The sequence below is a fragment of the Ylistrum balloti genome, unplaced genomic scaffold (genome assembly GCF_031769215.1).
Source record: "Ylistrum balloti isolate Yb309-2 unplaced genomic scaffold, AGI_CSIRO_Ybal_v1 Utg370772, whole genome shotgun sequence".
NCBI lineage: Eukaryota > Metazoa > Mollusca > Bivalvia > Pectinida > Pectinidae > Ylistrum > Ylistrum balloti.
The window spans coordinates 506,210-529,792 of record NW_026782452.1 but is presented as its reverse complement, the minus strand read 5'-3'; the positions used below and the strand labels follow the sequence as shown (position 1 = coordinate 529,792).

The 23,583-nt window shown below is 34.2% G+C and overlaps 1 protein-coding gene across 1 annotated transcript; it reads right to left on the bottom strand.

The window, feature by feature from the left end:
* Positions 1-5,149: 5,149 nt before the first annotated feature.
* LOC132558212 (calpain-5-like) lies at positions 5,150-23,583 on the bottom strand. Its single transcript, XM_060222748.1, has 13 exons — positions 23,565-23,583; positions 20,087-20,326; positions 19,129-19,260; positions 17,081-17,289; positions 15,469-15,661; positions 15,080-15,276; positions 13,574-13,651; positions 12,392-12,572; positions 10,792-10,905; positions 8,319-8,521; positions 7,836-7,954; positions 6,994-7,133; positions 5,150-6,510 (listed from the first exon to the last, which is right to left on the bottom strand). The coding sequence occupies exons 2-13, from the start codon at positions 20,264-20,266 to the stop codon at positions 6,328-6,330; spliced, it is 1,929 nt and encodes a 642-aa protein (XP_060078731.1). The 5' UTR covers positions 20,267-20,326; positions 23,565-23,583; the 3' UTR covers positions 5,150-6,327.

The following is a 23,583-nucleotide window of genomic DNA, read 5'->3' as shown; positions in this document are numbered from 1 at the left end:
TGCCTTTTTTGTTTTTGTTTTTAGAAACAATTACCAGAAGAGCTTATGTCTTGGTGTATTGTCCGTCATCTGTTTATAGTCTCTGCACCAGAATAATGGATCATTTCTCCTCCTGGAGAAATTACATGGGAACTGCTGTAGCTGGAAAGACTAAATAAAAAAGTGGAAATTCAGATCCATGACAGAAATATTCTTCTAAACTTCTCTTTAGCTCAATTGGTTGAGCGTCGGACTAGTAAGCCAGTGTTTCCAGGTTTGATTGCTAGCAGAGGCATTGAAATAAATAATGACCTCCATTAGATTGGTGTGCATGTAGGGACCAAGGAATTGTACTTAGCCATGTCTTGCCAGCATCACTGTAACCCCTGGAAACTTGACAAGTTTTTTTCCTGGAAGGGGGAGTATGTAACCCTGGTAAAATACTAGCCGCAATATACCACTCGGCTAGAGAGAACTTCTCTTTAGCTTGATTGGTTGAGTCAGACTAGTAAGCCAGGGGTTCCATGTTCAATTCCTAGCAGAGGCATTGATATAACAAAAAACTGACCTGAAACTTAAATTAAAACTGGAGTCACTGTTATTTTAGATTTTCGCCATTCTTGCTCTGCAGTCTTCATTTATTATCCAGTTGTCTAGAAACATCATAAACTTAAAGCTTCATCTCTTGTTTATGTTGCAACCTTAAAAGGGCCAAAATCGAGATCACAGTTACTATAAGTAGATATCTGACTGCTTCACTCTACAAGTTCCACTAATTATTCAGTTGTTTTCATACACTGGCAGATATCATTTGTACCAGTCTGTGTCCTGATCTCTATATCTTGATCTTGTGAAGCTAGGATTTATTGTCTGGGCTTCCCAAAGATCTAAGAGGTAGATTTAGTCGGCAAAATAAGTAATAATGGGAAAAATTTGAAATTTTTAGATAAACTGAACAAGAGTTTCTCTGATGAATAAATGTATCTCCCAGGAATTTGATCACGAGATCGTATAAAGAATGAAAACAAGAAGATTTCAGTTATTTTTTTATTTTAACAAGCTAGTGAATATAGGCCTTCATCCAAGCAAACACTAAATGCATGTTAAATATTAAATAGCAATAAAATTCCAATAATAGATGCTCGGTCATTTTTCAAATGTGTTCACAAATCATAATTTAATACGATAATGATTCTTAATAAAAATTAAGTTTGTAGTAATTATTTATAAAACTAATTCCATTTTTATGACAATGGTGTTATCACAATCTGGTTCAAATGGACGTTTTTCTTATATGTAATTGCATGCAATAGAGAAAAAAAATAATTTTCTTTGTTAATGGATATTAATGGATGAACTTCAGATAACTCCTTAAAAAATAGTATGACACACACCAGTTAATTTTCAGCTCGGTTGGTTAAAAAGGGAAAAGTCAATAATGTACATAAACAACAATTAAGAAATTTACAGAAATCTACTGCACTGTGTATACTGAACAATTAAATTTACAGACATCAATGTAACCAGATTTCCAATGAGCTATATTAGTTTACCCATTTTCCTCTGAAGAGAACAATTTTGATGAAAAGGCACTTATACCATTCATACAACTTGTAAAAATTGAGAAAAGGTAGATTTTAATACACTCGACATCTATGACAATGAACATGGGCAGAGATCATTCATTTGAACAAACCTGAATGCTCCTTACCCTAGCATGCTATAACTCAAACATTGTGACATTAGTCTTTTTAGTTTACACTGGTAAGAAATCATTTTAAGATCTTTACACATTTCACACCTGTGACAATGAAAGTGGGTCATAATCATTTCGGCAAACACACTACAGGCCAAATACCATGGCACTGGACCTTTCCATTATTGACAAAACAAGTATGCAAGATTTTAGAGTCTCTAACCTCTGTGACAATGATAGTAGGTCAAGGTCACTTATTTATACAAACTTGGTAGCTCCTTACTCAAAGCACGCTACAAACCCAACATCATGACCAACGCAACCTTGAACGTTTTGACCACCAAGAAAAAATTACTGCATGGAAAAAGTTGACAGACCACATCACACCCTCGCATAAGCATAGAAAAAATTCACAAAAATTATTTTCAAATATAATATAAATTTATATATATAAATATCATATGTAATAATTATGCAAAACACAGTTTATAGAAAATTAATGAAATAAATCAAATTCAGCTGAAATTGAACTTGATGAAATCAGGACAGTCGTCAAGTTATCTAGACGTTTTAATATATCATTATATTGCCTTGAAAAGCAATCAATCATCATCCAATATTGGGTCAATGGTTAACGTAACTTGGCAGATAGGATCAATTCTTAAAACTTTCCTGTTTGATGTATGGACTCCAACGTTCAACTTAAGCTGATTTCAGTCTATTCATTCTAATAAATATAAACACAATATATTGACCCTGTTCCATGAAATTAAGACTGTAGACCTTGTACTACTGAGAAAGTTATACATGCATGCACTTAAACATATACAATGCTTTTTATGTAAATTGTTGAAATAGACTTTGTTTTGCTCAAGCAAATGCTGGCAAGAATGCAACATGGTAAACAATTGTTTATTCAAAAAGAAAAATAAGAAAAGTACAAAACATCTTAAAATGGAATAATCTTACAAGTATATTGGCTTAAGCTAGTACACTATCAGTGGGACATCTAGATGTTAGTTATAAGGCTTTTTGGTCATAAGGGAGAGCTGTGTAATATTTTTTCTAGAAGCCCTCAGTGTGTATGTAAAAAATAGAGAAGTGATTAGATTGAAGGGTAACACATGTGTATCAGTATCAACTTTTCTGTTCAAAGAAATAATATGATAACTTTAAGGAAAACAACAAAAAAAGTAAACAAAACATTTACAAGGTTTCAGGTGGTACCTTTTATTCCAAGTACATGTAATTACTTAATAAACTCCATGTCTTCTCTCAGGCACATAACCTTAGTTACCTATGCAGCAGCAGGCATTGTATATATCTAAAATGATATGGCATTTTTTGTATCGATATTTACTGTAAAGTATCATAATACAGGGACATATGTTCGAACAAAGTAGAAAAAACATCTGTAAATAAGACTGAAATTCTTTGAAAATAAGATACATATAAAGTAAATAAAAGTATACTAAGCAATATTGTACAAACATTTTCACAGTGGCAGATAAAATAAACAAACAATATACATTTCATGCTGTTGTATCTAAAAAACACAGTAAATGGAGTTTACATATGATTGGAAATAACAAAACGGTCATAGAATGCCTTCACAATGGACAACCATTATTGATAATGTCATCAGATCTATATTTCTATAAAAACAAGAGAATACTGTTTATAAATAGTATGTACACACAATAAATGAAGGGATTACATTTACAAAATAAAAAAAAAATAAAAAATTTAGAAAAAATCAGAAAAGAAATTACTATCAGTATATAATTATCATTACCAGCTGCAAAGTTTATGCTGCAGAGAAAGTACAGTCATTCATTAACAACAATACTAAGCATTTCACCCAAGGTTAAATAATAACACTTATCAACTAATTTTTCTCTGTAACATCATTCGACCAGCTAGGTAAGCATTTTTTGGACTGGATGAAAATTAGGCTGGCATGATTCATGCTACTGGTTCTATGTTTTGGACTCTTGGCCTCATAGTTACCCTTCAGAAGTTGTTAAATGTAGAAAGATGACATCAGCTGGCACTGTTCTACTGTGAAAACTCATTCCCTGCCCCTTAGGTGCCAATAACACTACGATATAAAGTTCTAATTTACCATAGCCATGTACAATATTATTTTTTGACATAACAATAGTTAATATATTCACAATTTTTTCAATCTTAGCTCAATTAATATACTGAATGTGCAATAAGCTGATAGGGCCTACCTATTTAAATGTTTTGCCCAGGCCTTGGTTTCTCATAAGAGGACACTCTTCTTGCCTCTATAAATATGAGTGAATTGTTTGCCAGGCTTGTGGCCTACATTTGGATAAATACAAGTATATCATTCTCTATTAAGCATTTTGAGTATTAAACAACATCAAAAGCTTAAGTACAGTCATAAAATTAAAATAATGCACTCTTTTCAATTGAAAAAGAGTACACTATTATACAGCAAAATGTATGAAATACCAGCAGACATCACATTCAAGGGAACTTTCATTAAAATTGAACAGAAATAAATTTTTTTTTTTGTAAGGCCACAAGTTAGAGATGATAATTAAACCAACACTTCATAACAAAGGAAATAAATACTATAACATACTTTTTCTTCTCAAAAATAATTTGCATAGTTATTGAAGCTGATATTTGATTTCAGAGCTCTTTTCATGTATTCAAAAGTATTCAATAAAAATACCTTTACGTTTATTTTTGTTTTTCAAATTTCATTCACTAAACATCCAATCAATGAAAGAATGCTGGACAAAGTTTGTTAGCAAACAAATTAAAAAATACAACTTGTGACTAGAGTTCTGTTGTTCTGTGTGAGTTATTCCCATTGCAAACTTCTCATTCTGCTAAAATTAATCTCTACATTTGGCCCGGATGGATGCGCTGAAGGTCTTACTATTGGAGGAATCTGGAGTACTCAGATAAGACAGTAACTCCATACTTTTTATGTTCGATCAGAGAAATCAAACCCTGATTGTCTTGGTGAAAGGTAAGTGTGTGTACCACCTGACTACCTCCCCACTTGAGCATTAACCATCCCCACTCAAGTATGATAAAACTATGTACCACCAAATATATCACTACTGTGTACTTCAGGGTAGACATATTTTTTTTTTTCTTTTTGTATCAACTTTGAACAATAAAGAAATAAATTACTGGTGTTCTGGGCAAAATTTTCTATAATTTATTATATAATATCTATACAAGTCACATAACCTCACTTACATAAAATCTCAAATTTGTTATTGGTAAAACCAGACACCTTATTAATTGTCAAGCAGAAAAAGCCTAAAAATGAATTAATTTATAAGCCTATATAAATCTAACAACATTTATGTAAAAAAAGGCCATCTTCCAAATACCTGTATCAGTAATAAATCTGATTTTTATTAAAATATATCTAGATATATTGTGTATTTTAATTATTTACAAATGAATGAAGTCTTTCTATAAGAAAAAATATCAGTATACAACAGTATATGATATTAAATGTCAACAAAATTGTTTTTACAAAATTTACATATTGTGAAGAATAAGGAAAAAGTTTATAACATATATACACAATGCATATTCAAGAAAATTTACTTAGTCGGTAAAACAAAAACAGAAATATTGAAATAAATCTAAAATGCAGGAAAGAGGTATATTCTATATTTTAATAATCTTAAGGTAAATGAAACAAGGTACTTATCACACTTGCTTGAGAAATCTAAAGATCCATGGTAGAAATATTTTTTAAATCTTCTCTACCAGTAGGTTTTCTTGAGGAGTTTAATACATATTTATGAAACAATGCAGAACTATATTAACTAAAATATTTGTGGAGGACTTCCTTTTGCTGTATTCATTATCTTTAATGACAGCACGAAATTAAATACCTTCAACATATTTTAAATCTTATTAGTTAATCAAAATATGCAAACAGTTCATAATAATGCTCTCTAAAAGTAAAAGCTGTAAGGATAGGTTTCAACAAATTTAATTCTGTTGAACTTACCCCAACCCAGGACAACCAAAAAATATAAGCCTTGCAAAACTTAATAACTATACAGTATGTGTGTTATCTATCACTATTATATATGAAAGACTATTAATATCAGCAGGTGATAAGTCACCAAACACAGATTCAACACACAAAGTTTTTTTTTTTTTCACCGAAACTGTCCACAGGATAGACCACATTCTAAAACACTATACTGGCATGTTTTTCTGGCATTTAAAGTCATTATTCTCAATTTCCATTTCATTATTCCAAGCACTAATTTCAACCTCTTAAACCTTTAAATATATCAACTTTTCATAATCTGTTTTTAGCCCACCCCAGAACACATTCGATATCTTTACAAAAGAAATTATTTTAAAAACATGCTTGGAAAGTTATATGACATTTAACAAAATGATTTTGAAATATCAATACATATTACTGAAGTATTGATATTCCAAAAGACCATGATAAAAATATTGAACTTCTTTGTGTTATGAAAATTTTAAAATTAACCTTAATTGTTGTCTATGCGTAGTCATATCTTAAAAAAAATCATCTTCTTTATTACAAATGTCAGAAGCAAGTGAGCGAGATCTGCAGGTAGCTATGAATTTGAAGACAGCAGCAACTAAGCTATCTGTATTTACACTGCCATAATATTCTTTGTTTGTGTAATTTGTACATAGAGCTGTCCGTTAGCAACCTTATCACCTTGCTTCCCACGCTGTACCAACCCAACAGCTGAGATCTTGTCTCGACACTCGTCAACGCTGGTGAACACATGTTTGCCCATGTAGGTGTCTCGAAGGATGTTGCTGTTCCAGATCTGGAACCGATGAAAAAATTAATAAATAACTAAAAAAATAAGACATGGATGTCTCGAAATTGACACAAATTAGTACAATTATTTGACAATTTTCTACACAATGACGACTTTGTTTCCCTGACCCATGAACTGGAATCTGGTACATGTATTTTCATACTACTTTTATAGTGCACTAAGCCTCGTGTGCACTAAGCCTCGAGGCTAACAGGTTACTCTTTACCTAGTCAATACAAGCAGGCAATAAGTAGTAATGGTTTATAATTTTGCTAGAAAATGTTTTTATAAGGTATGAATGATCACACTTTGACAATGATTTGAAACAGAATGAAAGCTGAATGGTGGACAGATATGAGTGACACTATATCCTCCCCTATCCCCACCCACTCCTTCACCCAAACCCAAAAATATGGTAAAAGTCTGAAAAACAATAGAAACCATTGATATCAGCAACCAATCAACCATCCAGAAAACATATTTCATTACCTGGATCTTTAAAGGTTTTTTCAGGGCTGCTTTTCGGTAGAAAATTGCAGAAGAGTTCCATTCCGGACTTGTTGTGTCCTCTACGACTTTGGTAGTGACCTTTTCACCTTCACATGAGATTACGCAATATGGGTCAGCTCCTGCGGAATTCGAAAACAAAATATTATTAAGTTAGATCTTTATGGCAGTAATGTACATCTTTTCACAAAAATTGAGTCACCTTTTCTTTTTATCTAGGTTTAAACCACCAGCGGCTTGATCAGAAAGCAGCTAGATGGTAGAAAACTTTTCAGAATAAAACAATAAACATAATTTCTTAGATATCAAGCATATTGTTTTAAGACATGGAAATTCATCTGCTGAAATCTTCATCAGACAGTCCAACAGATATGTGGAAGATTTACAGAATCTATCACCATTGTATCATGTAGACAGACATATCTAAAATCTGAGAATAAAAAAAAAATTGAGCATTCATATTGACACACATTTCTTGCCAGATCAAGGGTATAGAACTCGAGTCAGAACTGAGGCTTTGCTGTTGTTCTGAATCCAAATTTTAAACCCAAGAGTAGAATATCCATTATCCTCCACCTGCTTTCTTCTATACTTCAAGTTTTTGTGGTGAACTAAATACAAAGATTGATCATAATTCTACCATGAGATGTGTGTCAAAACTGATGTTAACATTAACATGACATTAAACAATTACTTCAGGGTTACATAAAATAAATTAATCACTCTTTGAATAATGACATTTCTAGATGTAAAAAAAATATGTAAAATGTCTTGAGGAAACCTTAATTGCATTTGTGAGGTGAGCTTTATACCCAATTACTTACCTGTCCTTTCTTGTCTTTCCAGTCCCTCTGCCCTCATGACCTTGACCCTGGTAACTAACTGCACATTACCACCACAACATTGCCACCAACTTTTCTGTGGCTTTTCATAGATCAGAGGTCTGCAACAATGTAACATCACAACTTGAAATGTCATATCTCGACAGTTCCATGGTTATGACTACAATCCTTACAATGTTTAATGGTTTATTCACATTCTTTATAAATTGTTTCCATGATTTATTACTGAAAGTGAAAACAATTGATTGAACAGCCATTTTGACCGGTCTGTTGTCACCACTCCGGAAATAGCCATGAGAGTTAACACAGAAACATGTGGTCAGGGCGTAAGCTTTTTGCAGGCATATGAAATAAAATGTTTTGGTTATACTGACCAGCAATAACTATGGGCGGGCTTATTATCATACTTTGACTTATTGCCAGATAAATGCAGCTGAATTTGGTATTAATAAATTGAGAACTTACTTGAAATTATTGTCTGAGCTTGTGTACATCCTCAGAAGGAAGTCACACTCATTATCAGGGTCAAATGTACAGGCTACAATAGCATAGCGACCTTTCGTCAGCTTGTGACGTAGGAAAATTGCCCGACTGTCCCTGAAGGCGCTTGACGTGACCATTTCCTGTTGACTCATATCATGCATACGATAGCGTCTGTTTTCCTCCACCTGGAGACATTAAAAAATTATAGTAATGGCACTGTCAATTCCAGTAACATATCTAATTTATTTCGGGACTCGAATAAAAAATTTTGTATCCATTACTCCGTGCCTACCTATTATATGCACTTCAAAACAAATTATCGTTGAAATTTGATCAGTGGTACACAGGCTTTGAGTCCTGGGTTGAGTTAGATGTTTAATTGGAATAACCAAAAGTTTGAATAGTAAAATTACATCAGAATTAAAATCGCCTCTCATTGTTGTCAAACTATCATCATGCCTGATAAAAATTTCCTACCACAGTCTGCTCCTGATCTATGGTTAAATTAAGTATTTTTGTGGGGCTCAAATTTTCATTAATTTCCAAAAATATACCTGACACCTGATTTCATGGTTAGATCTTGCCCATTAAATCCACTTTACCATAATTTTCATAAACAACACCATAACATACATTCACTATACCATATCTGTTGCAATCTTCCTTCTGTTATTTTTAAATTGATTTCCTTTTCATTACAGTTTTACTTGAGGATATAATCCTTTCATTGCTTTTTTCCCATAGATTTAAAATTGTAACCTTTTCCTTGAGATATAATCCTATCATTGCTACTTTCCCATAGATTTAAAATTGTAACCTTTTCCTTGAGATATAATCCTATCATTGCTACTTTCCCATAGATTTAAAATTGTAACCTTTTCCTTGAGATATAATCCTATCATTGCTACTTTCCCATAGATATAAAATTGTAACCTTTCACTTGAGGATATAATCCTTTCATTACTTCTTTCCCACAGATTTAAAACTGTAACCTTTCACTTGAGGATATAATCCTTTCATTGCTTTTTTCCCATAGATTTAAAATTGTAACCTTTCACTTGAGAAGTTAATCCTATCGTTGCTACTTTCCCATAGATTTAAAATTGTAACCTTTCACTTGAGGATATAATCCTATCGTTGCTACTTTCCCATAGATTTAAAATTGTAACCTAACATGTTGCTTGATTAAGAGATTGATTCATTAATATCAAATTTGTACAATGGTGTCAGATTGGACAGGTAAACATCATCAATATATTGATTTGTATGATGTGTCAGATTGGACAGGTAAACATCATCAATATATTGATTTGTATGATGTGTCAGATTGGACAGGTAAACATCATCAATATATTGATTTGTATGATGTGTCAGATTGGACAGGTAAACATCATCAATATATTGATTTGTATGATGTGTCAGATTGGACAGGTAAACATCATCAATATATTGATTTGTATGATGTGTCAGATTGGACAGGTAAACATCATCAATATATTGATTGGTATGATGTGTCAGATCGGACAGGTAAACATCATCAATATATTGATTTGTATGATGTGTCAGATTGGACAGGTAAACATCATCAATATATTGATTTGTATGATGTGTCAGATCGGACAGGTAAACATCATCAATATATTGATTTGTATGATGTGTCAGATCGGACAGGTAAACATCATCAATATATTGATTTGTATGATGTGTCAGATCGGACAGGTAAACATCATCAATATATTGATTTGTATGATGTGTCAGATTGGACAGGTAAACATCATCAATATATTGATTTGTATGATGTGTCAGATTGGACAGGTAAACATCATCAATATATTGATTTGTATGATGTGTCAGATTGGACAGGTAAACATCATCAATATATTGATTTGTATGATGTGTCAGATTGGACAGGTAAACATCATCAATATATTGATTTGTATGATGTGTCATATTGGACAGGTAAACATCATATTGATTTGTATGATGTGTCAATATATTGATTTATATGATGTGTCAGATTGGACAGGTAAATATCATCAATATATTGATTTGTATGATGTGTCAGATTGGACAGGTAAACACCATCAATATATTGATTTGTATGTGTCAGATTGGACAGGTAAATATCATCAATATATTGATTTGTATGATGTGTCAGATTGGACAGGTAAACATCATCAATATATTGATTTGTATGTGTCAGATTGGACAGGTATATATCATCAATATATTGATTTGTATGATGTGTCAGATTGGACAGGAAATTTTGCCATCTTCAGCATCTTCAGATGAAGAAGGCAGAAAGGCTAAGCTTACAGTCTCATGGTTTTGTTTTTGTGTCTTAACATTAATATATCTACCTATATTTTACCTTTGCATCTTTTTGATATAAATATATATTTATGAATCGACGATAAATGTCATATGTTTATGCCTATATTTGCTTTATTTTTACCTTGACAATGGAAAAACCAATGGTCATGTTACGACTGCCACCTGCTCCACGTGTACTTTTCTGAACCAGCTGAATCATCGGCTCATCTTCGTTATCCGTAATGTCGAAAGTGAACTAGAAAAAACAGGCATCTAGTTATTTTATGTGTCTATAATAATTGTCAATTCTGATACGACAAACTTTGCCATTTAGAGGGGTATCTGAATAATAGAGTGCGGTTGCCTAAGTCATTCATACCTAATTTTAATTATGATTTCTGGTAGAATTGTACAAAATGTTTAAAATCATTCAGAGTTTAATAACAGCGGGTTTTTTTTTTTTGTGATGACTATCACCTACCAATTTTTAAAACCATTTTGCCATTGTCTACACAGTATTTATACTATAAACTAAGAAATGACGAAATTATCTCCCTTGTTCATACCTAGAATCACCAGATACAGAAATTTTTCATACTGATCCACACCTTACCTGGTCACAATTTAAGTATTTGTATATTTGTTTGTTGAGTTTATGATCTTGCAAACAGCCAGGGTCATGTTAAGACAGGGACCCCTTGTAGCAGCTGGGGCTGCAGCAACGGCACAACATACAGGAGGCTTGTCACATGCCATTCAGGGCAGTTAGAGTAAAGCATCTTGCCCAAGGACACAACTATGACTGGGTGTTTCTCAGCTTCCTAAGAAACACAAACTTCCGTTGGTAGGGAATGTTAAACCACATGCCTCAGATCTACACCTGATGTTATGTGGCATAAGCCAATGCTGAGCTATCGCGACCCAAAGAGTATTTGTAACAAGAGGCATAATGGGCCTGCATCACTCACCTGTTTGTTAATGGGTAATAGGTTGTGTAACATTAAAATGTAATTGAACAAGTTTCAACAACCTGTTCAGAATTTAAAACAGTTTACCTTGTGATGTTGAAAATTTAACAAGATTGCGCAGTTGAACAAACTTGGAAGCCATCATATCAGCATGTTACTGGTGAAATTTCTGGTTATTCTATAGGCCAAATATCAATATCCTGGGCCTTTTTGTTATTGAGAACAAGTTCTTTCAAGATTTTAACTCATTGGACCACGTGACATTGAAAGTGGTTCAAGGTCATTGATTTGAACAATCTTGGTAGTCCTTTTTCCCTATATACTAAAGGTCCAATATCATTACCACTAGCCTTTCCTATACTGCGAAGTTGTTTGATGATTTCTGAACACATTTGACCCCTATAACCTTGAAAGTGGGTCATGTGAACTTGGCAGACCTTCATTCCAGCATGCTGCAGGCCTGATATCAATATCCTTGACCTTTCTGTTACTGAGAAGAAGTTGTTGAAAGATTTCTGACCTCTGTGACCTTGAATGTGGGTCAAGGTCATTCATTTTCATACCTTGGTAGCCCTCTTTCCCAGCATGTTACAGGCCAAATATCAGTACCCTGGGCCTTTCTGTTATTAAGAAGAAGTTGTATGAAGTGAAAAGCTGAAGTTGGATGGACAACAGATAGACTGGCCAGGTGAACTAACCAATAGAATCTATAAATAAATCTTGTGAGAGAAACAGACAAAAGATAAGGGGATATGGTGTCTACACTAAAGTTACCTGTGGGTTGTTGAGGAAAGTCTCCTTATGGTTCAGACAACCCCCTGCCCTGTTTGGTTTCACCCACTTACTGTGGGCTAGACCTTCATGCCAGGTTTTACTGAAGGCAAAGATGGAAGTGTTGACTACGCAGCATATCGCTGCCCGCACAAAGTATCGACAGAAGTCCTCCATGGTCATCCTGTATCAAGTGTGAAAAAATACAGGTTAGTTTATGTTGAAACTTTATTTATTTTACAAATATAAAACAAGCTATCAGCTTATATTAATCTCTTTTGGCCCAGATTGAAGCATGTCAGGGGTCTTACTGTAGGGGGAAACTGGAGTACTGGAGTTTCACAACAATTGCAAAACAAGATTTTTCAACTTATAGTAATCACTTTGTGTAGGCCTGGTTAAACATGCGAGGGGTTTTACTGTGGGAGGAAACCAGAGTACCTGGAGAAATACCCACGTGGTTGGGCAGGTGATCCCCATACCTGTTCACTTTCATTCTGGGAATCAAACCCCTGACCTCCAGGTGAAAGGCTAACACATTAGCCATGGGCCCCTTGATCATGACTTATTAATATTTCATCTGTTATGACCATATCAAGGGCATGCTAGTTTGACTTAACCTGTTTAAATAAATTAATAAAAGAAGCATATCAGACCTGATTCACTCATCTGATCTGCTGCTTAAGAAGATGACTTTTGACCCTGTGACCTGAAAAAAGGGTTAATGTCATTTAAATAAATTTGGTAGCCCTTCATTCCTGCATGCTATTGACTAAATATCATCATCCAGGACCCTTTTGGATTTTGAGAAGTCTTTTGAAGATTTCAAGACATTTGACCCCTGTGACCTCGCACGTTCATTTGAACAAATTTGGTAATCCTTCATCCCAGTATGCTACAGAGCAAATATCATATATATCCTGAAGCTCCTGCCTGTTGTGAAGAAGTCATTTAAAACGAAAAGTTGATGCTGGAAGACTGACAGTGATGTAAGCTTTCCATCAGGCTTGGGAGTTATGAATATCAATAATATTGAAATGAACTTCAAACTGAAATAGTCTTAGCCCTGTGCTCCACAGATACCTGGTAACTTACATAATTAAACATTAAACCAAATTTTAATATTTCATGAAGAAAATAAAAGCAAAAAAAAATCATTATGCAGCATTTTGAAAGAATACTCACCAGAATTCTCCATCGTCCTCAAATGTAAGTCCAATCTTGTTGCGTTCATCTTTCGAAATCTTGTTCCATTCCGGAGAACTGAGAGTAAAAACGAATCTCTCACAAATTACCACACAGTGAACGATAACATTTCATCTTTTTTAAAATAAAAATTGGATTGGTAGCTTATTAATGTAATTTCTAAGCTTGAAGGTACTTTTGCACCAAGTCAATCAACAAACTAAATGCTCAAAGAAGAGAGTATTGATAAAGTATTCTATCTCTTAATCTAAAAGGCCACTGACTGGTCATCATGCTGATCATCCAACTCATTGTGCAGGCTGCAACCTCTTATTTCTCTAAAAATATTTCTTTGATGCTTGTACAACCCAAAATTTCACCGTAAAGACAGATTCAATTATATTCCATACAAAAACCTGTATCACAGCTGTGTTACTTACAGTTTAGGCAATAATTATCCTATTTAAATGTTCCAATCTGTTTCATATAGTACATAAATAACCATTGATCACATAAGAAACTCCAACTTCATTCTATCACACAGCTTTAAAACATGGCAGTTTTAATAAATGCAAATTACGAATGTATGCATTAAACAAATAGTATACTAGTTTTGAAAAGGAATTCTGTTTTATTTACAAGGAAGGAATGCTGATTGTTTGTCTGCTTCATGTTGGAAAAAAAAGTATTTATCAATTTTTTGGTGCAAAAGAATATGTGACTTTGTCATGGAGCCAGTTGAACATGTAAACAAAAATGCTAAATGTTACCAAATTATGAACTTCAGAAACCTGACAGTAAGCATAAGGTTAATTGTCTTCAGAAAGTCAGAGATTCCAAGGTACCTGTCATGAATTCCTTGATATGTAAACCTCTGGCGTTGTTGGGGACGTCACTCACATATAGCATTTATTCGACAAAAAACCTCTATCTTCCACAGTAATTTCAGTAGAATGGTGTATCATTGTCTTGGCCCATGTTGTTCCACATTGAAGGCCTGTCTCCCCCAACTTATTCCCCACTGAATGCCTGACTCCCAATCTTATCCCTCACTGAAGGCCTGACTCCCAATCTTATCCCTCACTGAAGGCCTGACTCCCAATCTTATCCCTCACTAAAGGCCTGACTCCCCTAACTTATCCCCCACTGAAGGCCTGACTCTCCCAAATTATCTCCCACTGAAGGCCTGACTCCCAATCTTATCCCTCACTGAAGGCCTTATTATCCCAACTTATCCCTCACAGAAGGCCCTCTCTTCAAACATATAACCCACTGAAGGCCTGGCTCCCAATCTTATCCCTCACTGAAGGCCTGACTCCCAATCTTATCCCCCACTGAAGGCCTGACTCTCCCAACTTATCCCCCACTGAAGGCCTGACTCTCCCAACTTATCCCCCACTGAAGGCCTGACTCCCCCAACTTTTCCCTCACTGAATGCCTGACTCCCCCAACTTATCCCCCACTGAAAACCCGACTCCTGCCGGAGGTCCCATCCTTCAAACTTACCCATCACTGAAGGGACCTTTCCACTCCTTTTCTCCCCAGGGATTCCTCAGACGAACCATGTGAATCTTTTCTCTGTTGAAAAAACTAAATAGACCCGACCCCTCCAGGTGAATGTTTTTGACGGCTGTGATTCCGTAGGCATGGCCCTTTACCAATCCAATATCAGTAGATGCCTCCATCTCTTGGCTGCTCTCTGCCTGAAACACAAATAAACATCAAATTTTTGTACAAGTTTAACAAAATGTGAAAAACATTTTTTTTTCAATTTCTTTCTACTATCTTGGCTGACTTTGAATGTTTTTTTAGTAAGGGGTTTGACATGCAGTAGAGTCATTTCTGTAAAATTATCAAAACTATCAATATTCTTTTCTATTTTTCCTTTTACTTACTGGTATAGATGCAGCCATTAGGGATTTTCTGTCCATTTGTTTCTTCATTCGTTCAAATAGGTCCTCACGTTCCTCTGGTTTGTTTACAAGGTCACGACCTCTAAGGTCAACCTGTTCAGAAACACCACCAGTAAAATCCTCCAGTGCCTCCCCAAGTTCTCCTCCATCCAGAGCCTCATAGCAACCAAACAACCTGCAACAACAAAGCTATAACAGTAAGTAAATCATCAACATTTCCTGAAGCCAATCTTATACTGTAAAATCCTACATATTTGTGGGCCTTAATTTTTGTGGTTTTCAATAAACTACTTTATTACTGACATTTGATATTGTGAATATAAACAGCTCAATATATTTACTTATACCAACTTTAACAGTTCATGGATATATAAGTTTATGCATTAAGAACACCCACAAAGTCAATGAAAATAAATCCCCTCCAAAATTAATAATTTTACAGTATTTCTATATATTTCATATCGAATCATGAATGAATATAACCTCAAAATATTTATAAAATATGCCACTAAAAACAACTGTTTGTTAGTCATGCACTACATCAATGATGCAGAATGTCGTTTCTGCCAATTTTGAGGGTCTGTACCATTTATTGGATGAAATTTATAATTTCGGTGTTAATATCATTTGAAGAGATGTTCATCATTAACACAGACACTGACTGAAAACTCTCTGCCAGCTTTGAAAAATATCTATGTGCTTTGTCAAGCAAAGAGTACAATCCCGATGACAGTTCACAATTTGTTGAATGGATGAAAGCGTCAAGTCCCTATAAGAATTTATCAATACAAATTTTCATTCCAAAATAATGTTTATACTAAAGGCAGTTTGAGGGATGGTTGTGTAACAGAGGTCTTTATTTCTTTAAATGCCTCCACTAGGATTCGAACCTGAGACACATGGCTTATTAGTCTGACGATCAACCAGTCAAGCTACAGAGAAGTTCTATCTAGCCAAGCAGCATATTGAGTGTCTGGAGGTTAGAGTGGTATTGTGAAAGTAACGCTAAGTACAATTCCCAAGTACCTACATGGGCACCATTGTAACAGAGGTCATAATTTATTTCAATGCCCCCACTACGATTTGAACATAGGACCCTTGGTTTACTCGTCTGACGCTCAACCTATTGAGATAAAGAGAAGTTCTCTCTACCTGAGCTGTGCATTGCGGCTAGTATTTACTATGGTTATAGTTAATAATTCGTAAATCCATTCACTCCCGTATAACAGGTTATAATTACACCATGTGTGCTTTTGTAAACCTCTTTCACGGAGGTCACTAGTGCATGCTATGTTCATGTCAAATTGTTCATCTACATGTTTAATGCCTACAAATTTTTTTAGAAATATCACATTATATTGTTCTATATTCATTTAAGTTAAACTGATTTCCAAAAAATAAAGAAACATTTAAGTTTCTTTAATATAATAATTAGAAAGAGAATATTTCAATTACCATAAATTTCCTGTACAAATGATTCTGTGCACAGGGAAATTTTCGCTGCAGTTAACATTTAGCATTCTCAGTGGGTGAAAATCAAAAATTCTATTCAAGGGTTCCCAATATATAGTAGTGCTGAGTAGTTCCCACTTACTTGGCATAAGCTTTCTCCAGCAGTGCACTCCAAAACTCATTTTTACTCTGCGAGTGAATGAAGACAAGTTGATTGTTGATGGTGGGTAACATGTCGTCAATAACAACATCTATCCACTCTCCGTACCTCCAAAACCGGAAATGGAATATTCCCTGATATTTGTCTGGAACATTTTCATCCCATTCTTGTTCTCGCCATTCTGGAATCACCTGCACAAAATATACCGTACAGAATATACCGTACAAAATATACCGTACAGAATATACCGTACAAAATATACCATACAGAATATACCGTACAAAATATACTGTACAGAATATACCGTACAAAATATACCGTACAGAATATACCGTACAAAATACACAGTACAGAATACACTGTACAAAATACACCGTACAAAATACACCGTACAGAATATACCGTACAGAATACACCGTACAGAATATACCGTACAGAATACACCGCACAGAATATACCGTACAAAATATACCGTACCGTACAGAATATACCATACAGAATATACCGTATAAAATATACCAGACAGAATATACCATACAGAATATACCACACAGAATATACCGTACAGAATATACAGTACAGAATATACCGTACAGAATATACAACACAAAATATACTGCACAGAATATACTGTACAAAATATACCGTACAGAATATACCGCACAAATATACCGCACAGAATATACCGCACAGAATAAACCGTACAAAATATACTGTACAAAATATACCGTACAAAATATACCGTACAGAATATACCGCACAGAATATACCGTACAGAATATACCGTACAGAATATACCGCACACAATATACCGCACAGAATAAACCGTACATAATATACTGTACAGAATATACCGTACAGAATATACCGTACAGAATATACCGTACAAAATATACCGTACAGAATATACCGTACAGAATATACCGCACAGAATAAACAGTACAAAATATACTGTACAGAATATACCGTACAAAATATACTGTACAGAATATACAGTACAGAATATACAGTACAGAATATACTGCACAGAATATACTGTACAGAATATACTGCACAGAATATACTGTACAGAATATACCGCACAAATATACCGTACAGAATAAACTCTACAAAATATACCGTACAGAATATAAAGTACAAAATATACCGTACAGAATATACCGCACAGAATATACCACACAGAATATACCGTACAGAATATACCACACAGAATATACAGTACAGAATATACCGCACAGAATATACCACACAGAATATACCGTACAGAATATACCACACAGAATATACAGTACAGAATATACCGCACAAAATATACCGTAAGAATATACCGTACAGAATATACCGCACAGAATATACCGTACAGAATATACCGCACAGAATATACCGCACAGAATAAACCGTACAAAATATACCGTACAGAATATACCATACAGAATATACAGTACAGAATATACTGTACAGAATATACCGTACAAAATATATTGTACAAAATATACTGTACAGAATATACCGTACAGAATATACTGTACAGAATATACCGTACAGAATATACAGTACAGAATATACTGAACAGAATATACCGTACAAAATATATTGTACAAAATATACTGTACAGAATATACCGTACAGAATATACAGTACAGAATATACTGTACAAAATACACTGTACAGAATATACCGTACAGAATAAACAGTACAGAATATACAGTACAGAATATACTGTACAGAATATACCGTACAGAATATACAGTACAGAATATACTGTACAGAATATACCGTACAAAATATATTGTACAAAATATACTGTACCGAATATACTGTACAGAATATACTGTACAAAATATACTGTACAGAATATACCGTACAGAATATACAGTACAGAATATACTGTACAGAATATACCGTACAAAATATATTGTACAAAATATACCATACAGAATATACCATACAAAATATACCGTACAGAATATACTGTACAGAATATACTGTACAAAATATATTGTGAATGTAAATTTCACAAACTGTCTCACCCTGTCCCACACGTCTTTGTTAGCCGACAGACAAGAGGACGCAGCAACAAACCAGCAGTTACCAAGGCGACCTTGAGTGACATCTCCTGCACTGGCTCCTTCCACAAACAACTTGGGGTTGTCACAGATTTGCTATCAGAAACATAAAATAAAATATTGTATATAATATCAAAATTAAATACAAAAAATTTTTGAAAAAGACAATTTTTTAATAAACTGCTCTATAATTTTCATAAAATTGATAATTTCACTTCTTAAACCCCTTTACTGCATTAATGAAATGATCAATGATCCTTTAAAATCTATATCAAACAGTCTGGTTATAAGCTCTAGGTATGGTTGCACATGCTGGGATTCAAACTTACAGTTGTCAGCTGATATAGTGATAATGCTATCACTGATATCACTAGTGTTGATATACTACAGACACAAGCCATGACAGCCATTACAGGTAACAATACATTTTCCAGTTTTATATTATAATTTTTTTGTATCTTTGTACACCACTTATAAGTATAATAAAATGGTATGTGAAAACATTCCAATAGTCACTCTCGATCTATCATACACCACTAACGTATATATAGAAATTGATACATAAAAATTATTCCAATAGTCACTCTCGATCTATCATTTAAGTTTGAAATATTGATCCAGCTTTCAGTACTGTCAACTTACAAATAATTGACAAAATTTAAACTATTTTTCTAACATTACTAATTTTATTTGGTGATGAAAATGATAAGCCTGTAAAATAACAAATAACTTCACACTGATAAATCATCCCTTAGATATTGATACTTAAATGTACATGTATACTACAACGTTACTGTATATGATGCATTGTTTTAATTCTACCTTTGTATATTGAAACACATGCAGACTGACATATTCTCTTTATCAAAGAAAGTCCTAGCAGGTGCCTTAATACAATTTTTTTTGTAGTTTCCAAACTTGCCTTTGGTCTTTTCCAAACTACATCAGCTAACTTCCCTTGACTATAGAATAGAGAACGGTCGTCTGGGGGAAATTCCAAATCTATGAATAAATTTCCTTTCGTTTTGCAGTCTTTTTTTAGTTTTGCGTAGTCTTGGTTTTTGTACTTCTTCATGGAACCAAAGCATGGTAACAGATTCATCCTGCTATTGGTGTTGTTGATTGGCCTCTAGCTAAATGGGAGATTTCTTAAATGGATCTTCTGGAAAAACAAAAAGAATATCATTTCAATTAGCCAGAATATATTGCCTGGCTAGATAAATCTCTTAAGTTATATTTGAGTGTCACCCTTGTAAACCTACAATTCATTTGTTTTTTCATTCTGCCAATTTTTTTCTATCCGCATTTAAGTTGAACAGGCATATAAGCTGCATGCCAGACCGCCAACCAAAAAAGGTTCGGCTTATAATCTGGAAAATGTGGTACTAAATATATGGGGTTCATATCATAGCAGATGCATTAAAACAATGACTTCTGTTGCATCGGCGCTTGTGCAGGGACTCGGGAATGATACCGATGAGTTCTTTTCTGTTAGAGGAGTTTACCTGGTATATCCCTGGTGCTAGTTACAATATCCTTCTAGAGAGAACTTTGGTCAGTTGAGAATAGACTAGTAAACCAGAGGTCCCATAATCAAATCCAAGTGGAAGTAATGAAATATATCATGACATCTGTTTCACTGTAAAGGGCAATCCAAAACAAAGTTTTTCCTTACTGCAGTACTGCAGTTTTTGTCTGAATGAAAAATTACAGCAGGTCGAGTAACAAAATACGATTTGACCTGCAGATATCTGCCATCGTCTTGTGTATGTAATGTATTGTAACATAAGTTGGAAACTTGTCTTTTATCCTTTATCGTATCAACACTTATCAACATTTGGTTTTGCACTTGACTTGCATCTTATAATTCATGCAAAATCGTAAGAAGGCATCTATCCATCAAAATATCTACAGTCTAATGGGAGTTTTTCCTCAAAAGTGAGGAAAGCAGTTGTTTCTAAATTAGAATTTCAATCACACATATTGAAGCTATATATCTGAAATTTTCTAGGATTCTGTAGGAGTAATAAGAACTCTAACACTGACTGCTCTACTATTCCTGATGTTATCAGGCTTAAAATCACTACTGAAGTGTTAGAAGATTTATGTTTAGCTGTAACACAATCGGACTCCTTGTCCAGACACTGTCAGCTTTATCAATAAAAATCTTCACAGAACAAGTAAATGTAATAGGACCCATTCTAATCATTCAATTTATAAATTCATTTTTCTTGCAATGTAGACTGTGAGACAAATGACTCCTTTAAAATTGCTTATCCACATGCAGAAATGATCAACAACTTTGATTTGGAGAGATAGTCAGAAGGCCTCCAACAAGGTCCTTGTAAGTCTGTATTTGGTTAAAAAACCAGGAGCATAGACTTGGTTTTCTGTGCCACAAGTAATTTACATTTCTGTAGCCTAAACCATGGCTGTACATGTGATGGCAAATGAGGAATGCACTTAAGAGAGGCAGTGGACAAGTAAACACGGAACTCATTTCTGGTCAAAGTAGTTAGGGCCTGGGGGATGGTGTGTGGTAGATGGAAGGTAGTGTAATAGGAAAGAGTAATGACCAAGAGATCGCAGAGGGGTCCTGGCACCCACCATGGTTTTGATCTTGATTTGCTCATTGCAAGTTGGATCTTTTCCCTTCTTTTCTCATCTCTGTTTTTGCTCTTAATGATCAGAAATTTGAATATTCCTTTGCAGAAATATTGATGATAATCTTTACCTACCAAATCCGAAATGGTCATCTGGAAGCCATTTTCTTTCATCTGATCAGACCCAAAATCAAACAGGCACAAGCAGAGACCAAAGGGAACATACATATGAAATTTGAAAGAGATCCATTCAGTACTTTTTCAGAAATAGGGATACCCATCTTTACTAGACAAAATCCAAAATTAACTCAAACTAGGGACCAAGAGGAACCTAGACATGAAATCTGAGAAAGATCTATGCAGTATTTCTAAAGCAATAGTGAAAACAAACATTCCAAGTCAAAATCCATGATGGCAACCTGTTGACTATTTTCTTTTTCTAATCAAAATCAAACAGGCACAAGTAGGTATCAAGTGAAACATACACATAAAATTTGAGAATCCATGAAATACTTCTCACGAAAGAGCGATATCAAACGTGCATAGTCAAAATCTAAGATGGCCATTTGTCTGTCATTTTGTCTGATCAATACCAAAATTAAATGGGCTTAACTAGGGACAAAGAAAATTTGTGCAATATCCATCCTGCACATCTTAAGAAATAACAATAACATTCTTTCAAAATTCAAGACAACCGCCAGTCAGTCATATTGTTTTTTTTTTCTGGTCAGACCCAAAATCGAATGGGCACAATCATTGAGCAAGGGGAACCTACATATGAAATTTGCAAAAAAAATCCATTGAGTATATCTCAAGAAAGAGCAATAACAAACTCTCAAAGTCAAAATAAAACATGGCTGTCTGTCGGTCATTTTAATTTTCTGATCAGTTCCAAAATTAAATGCATACAACTAAGGACTAAGGTGAACATACATATGAAATTTAAGAAAGATCCATTGCGCACTTCTCAAGAAATTGCGATAGCAAACTTCATTGAAAAAATCCAAGATTGTTGCCCATTTTGTTTTTCTGATCTGTTCCCAAATCAAACAGGTACAACTAAGGACCATGGGAAACCACAATTCTCAAGAAATAGTGATAACAAACATTTTTTATGGACAGACGGACAACAGACATAGGGTGCTTTGAATAGCCTACCACCCTCAAATATCCTGCCACCGCTGGGGTTTGAACAAGCAATCCTCTGGTCACCAGCTGGATAATCTACCACTAAACGAAAAGGGAAATTCTCACCAGCTTGGGTTAGTAAGGTGACCTGTTCCCTCAACTTCTACATCCTTTACTCTTTAACAAAATTGTTAAGCTGAGAACAAGAATAATTCTGGCTGAAACTGTTATGGTGACCTGTACTCTCAATGTCTATAGAATGATCATAGTATTTATATATATATACCAACACTTCGAAGAGATTAAAACACTGTTAATGATGTTGATGCTTTTAATTGTATTTATGCTCCTAAATCCCTCTTAGTCAAATATTGACTTCCTGCGGAAAGCGAAAGTCCCGTCCCGTTGATAAACCTATATCAAATAATTGCATATTATTGACCAACGATGATCGGCGTATAAACCAGAACCTGATTTTCAACTTCTTGAAACGAGATTCTGATTCAATATATTTTTTTTAAGTTTACCCGTTAATCATTACCAGGCGGATCTTATACGGAATTTTGAAAATCTGATAAACAGCTTAACATGTAGTTTGTACAAAACGGCATAACGTTAAGCATAAAAAAACAAAACCATGTAATTATCAACGCCTATAAAAACACATACCTGCCCCGCCTTTTCCAAC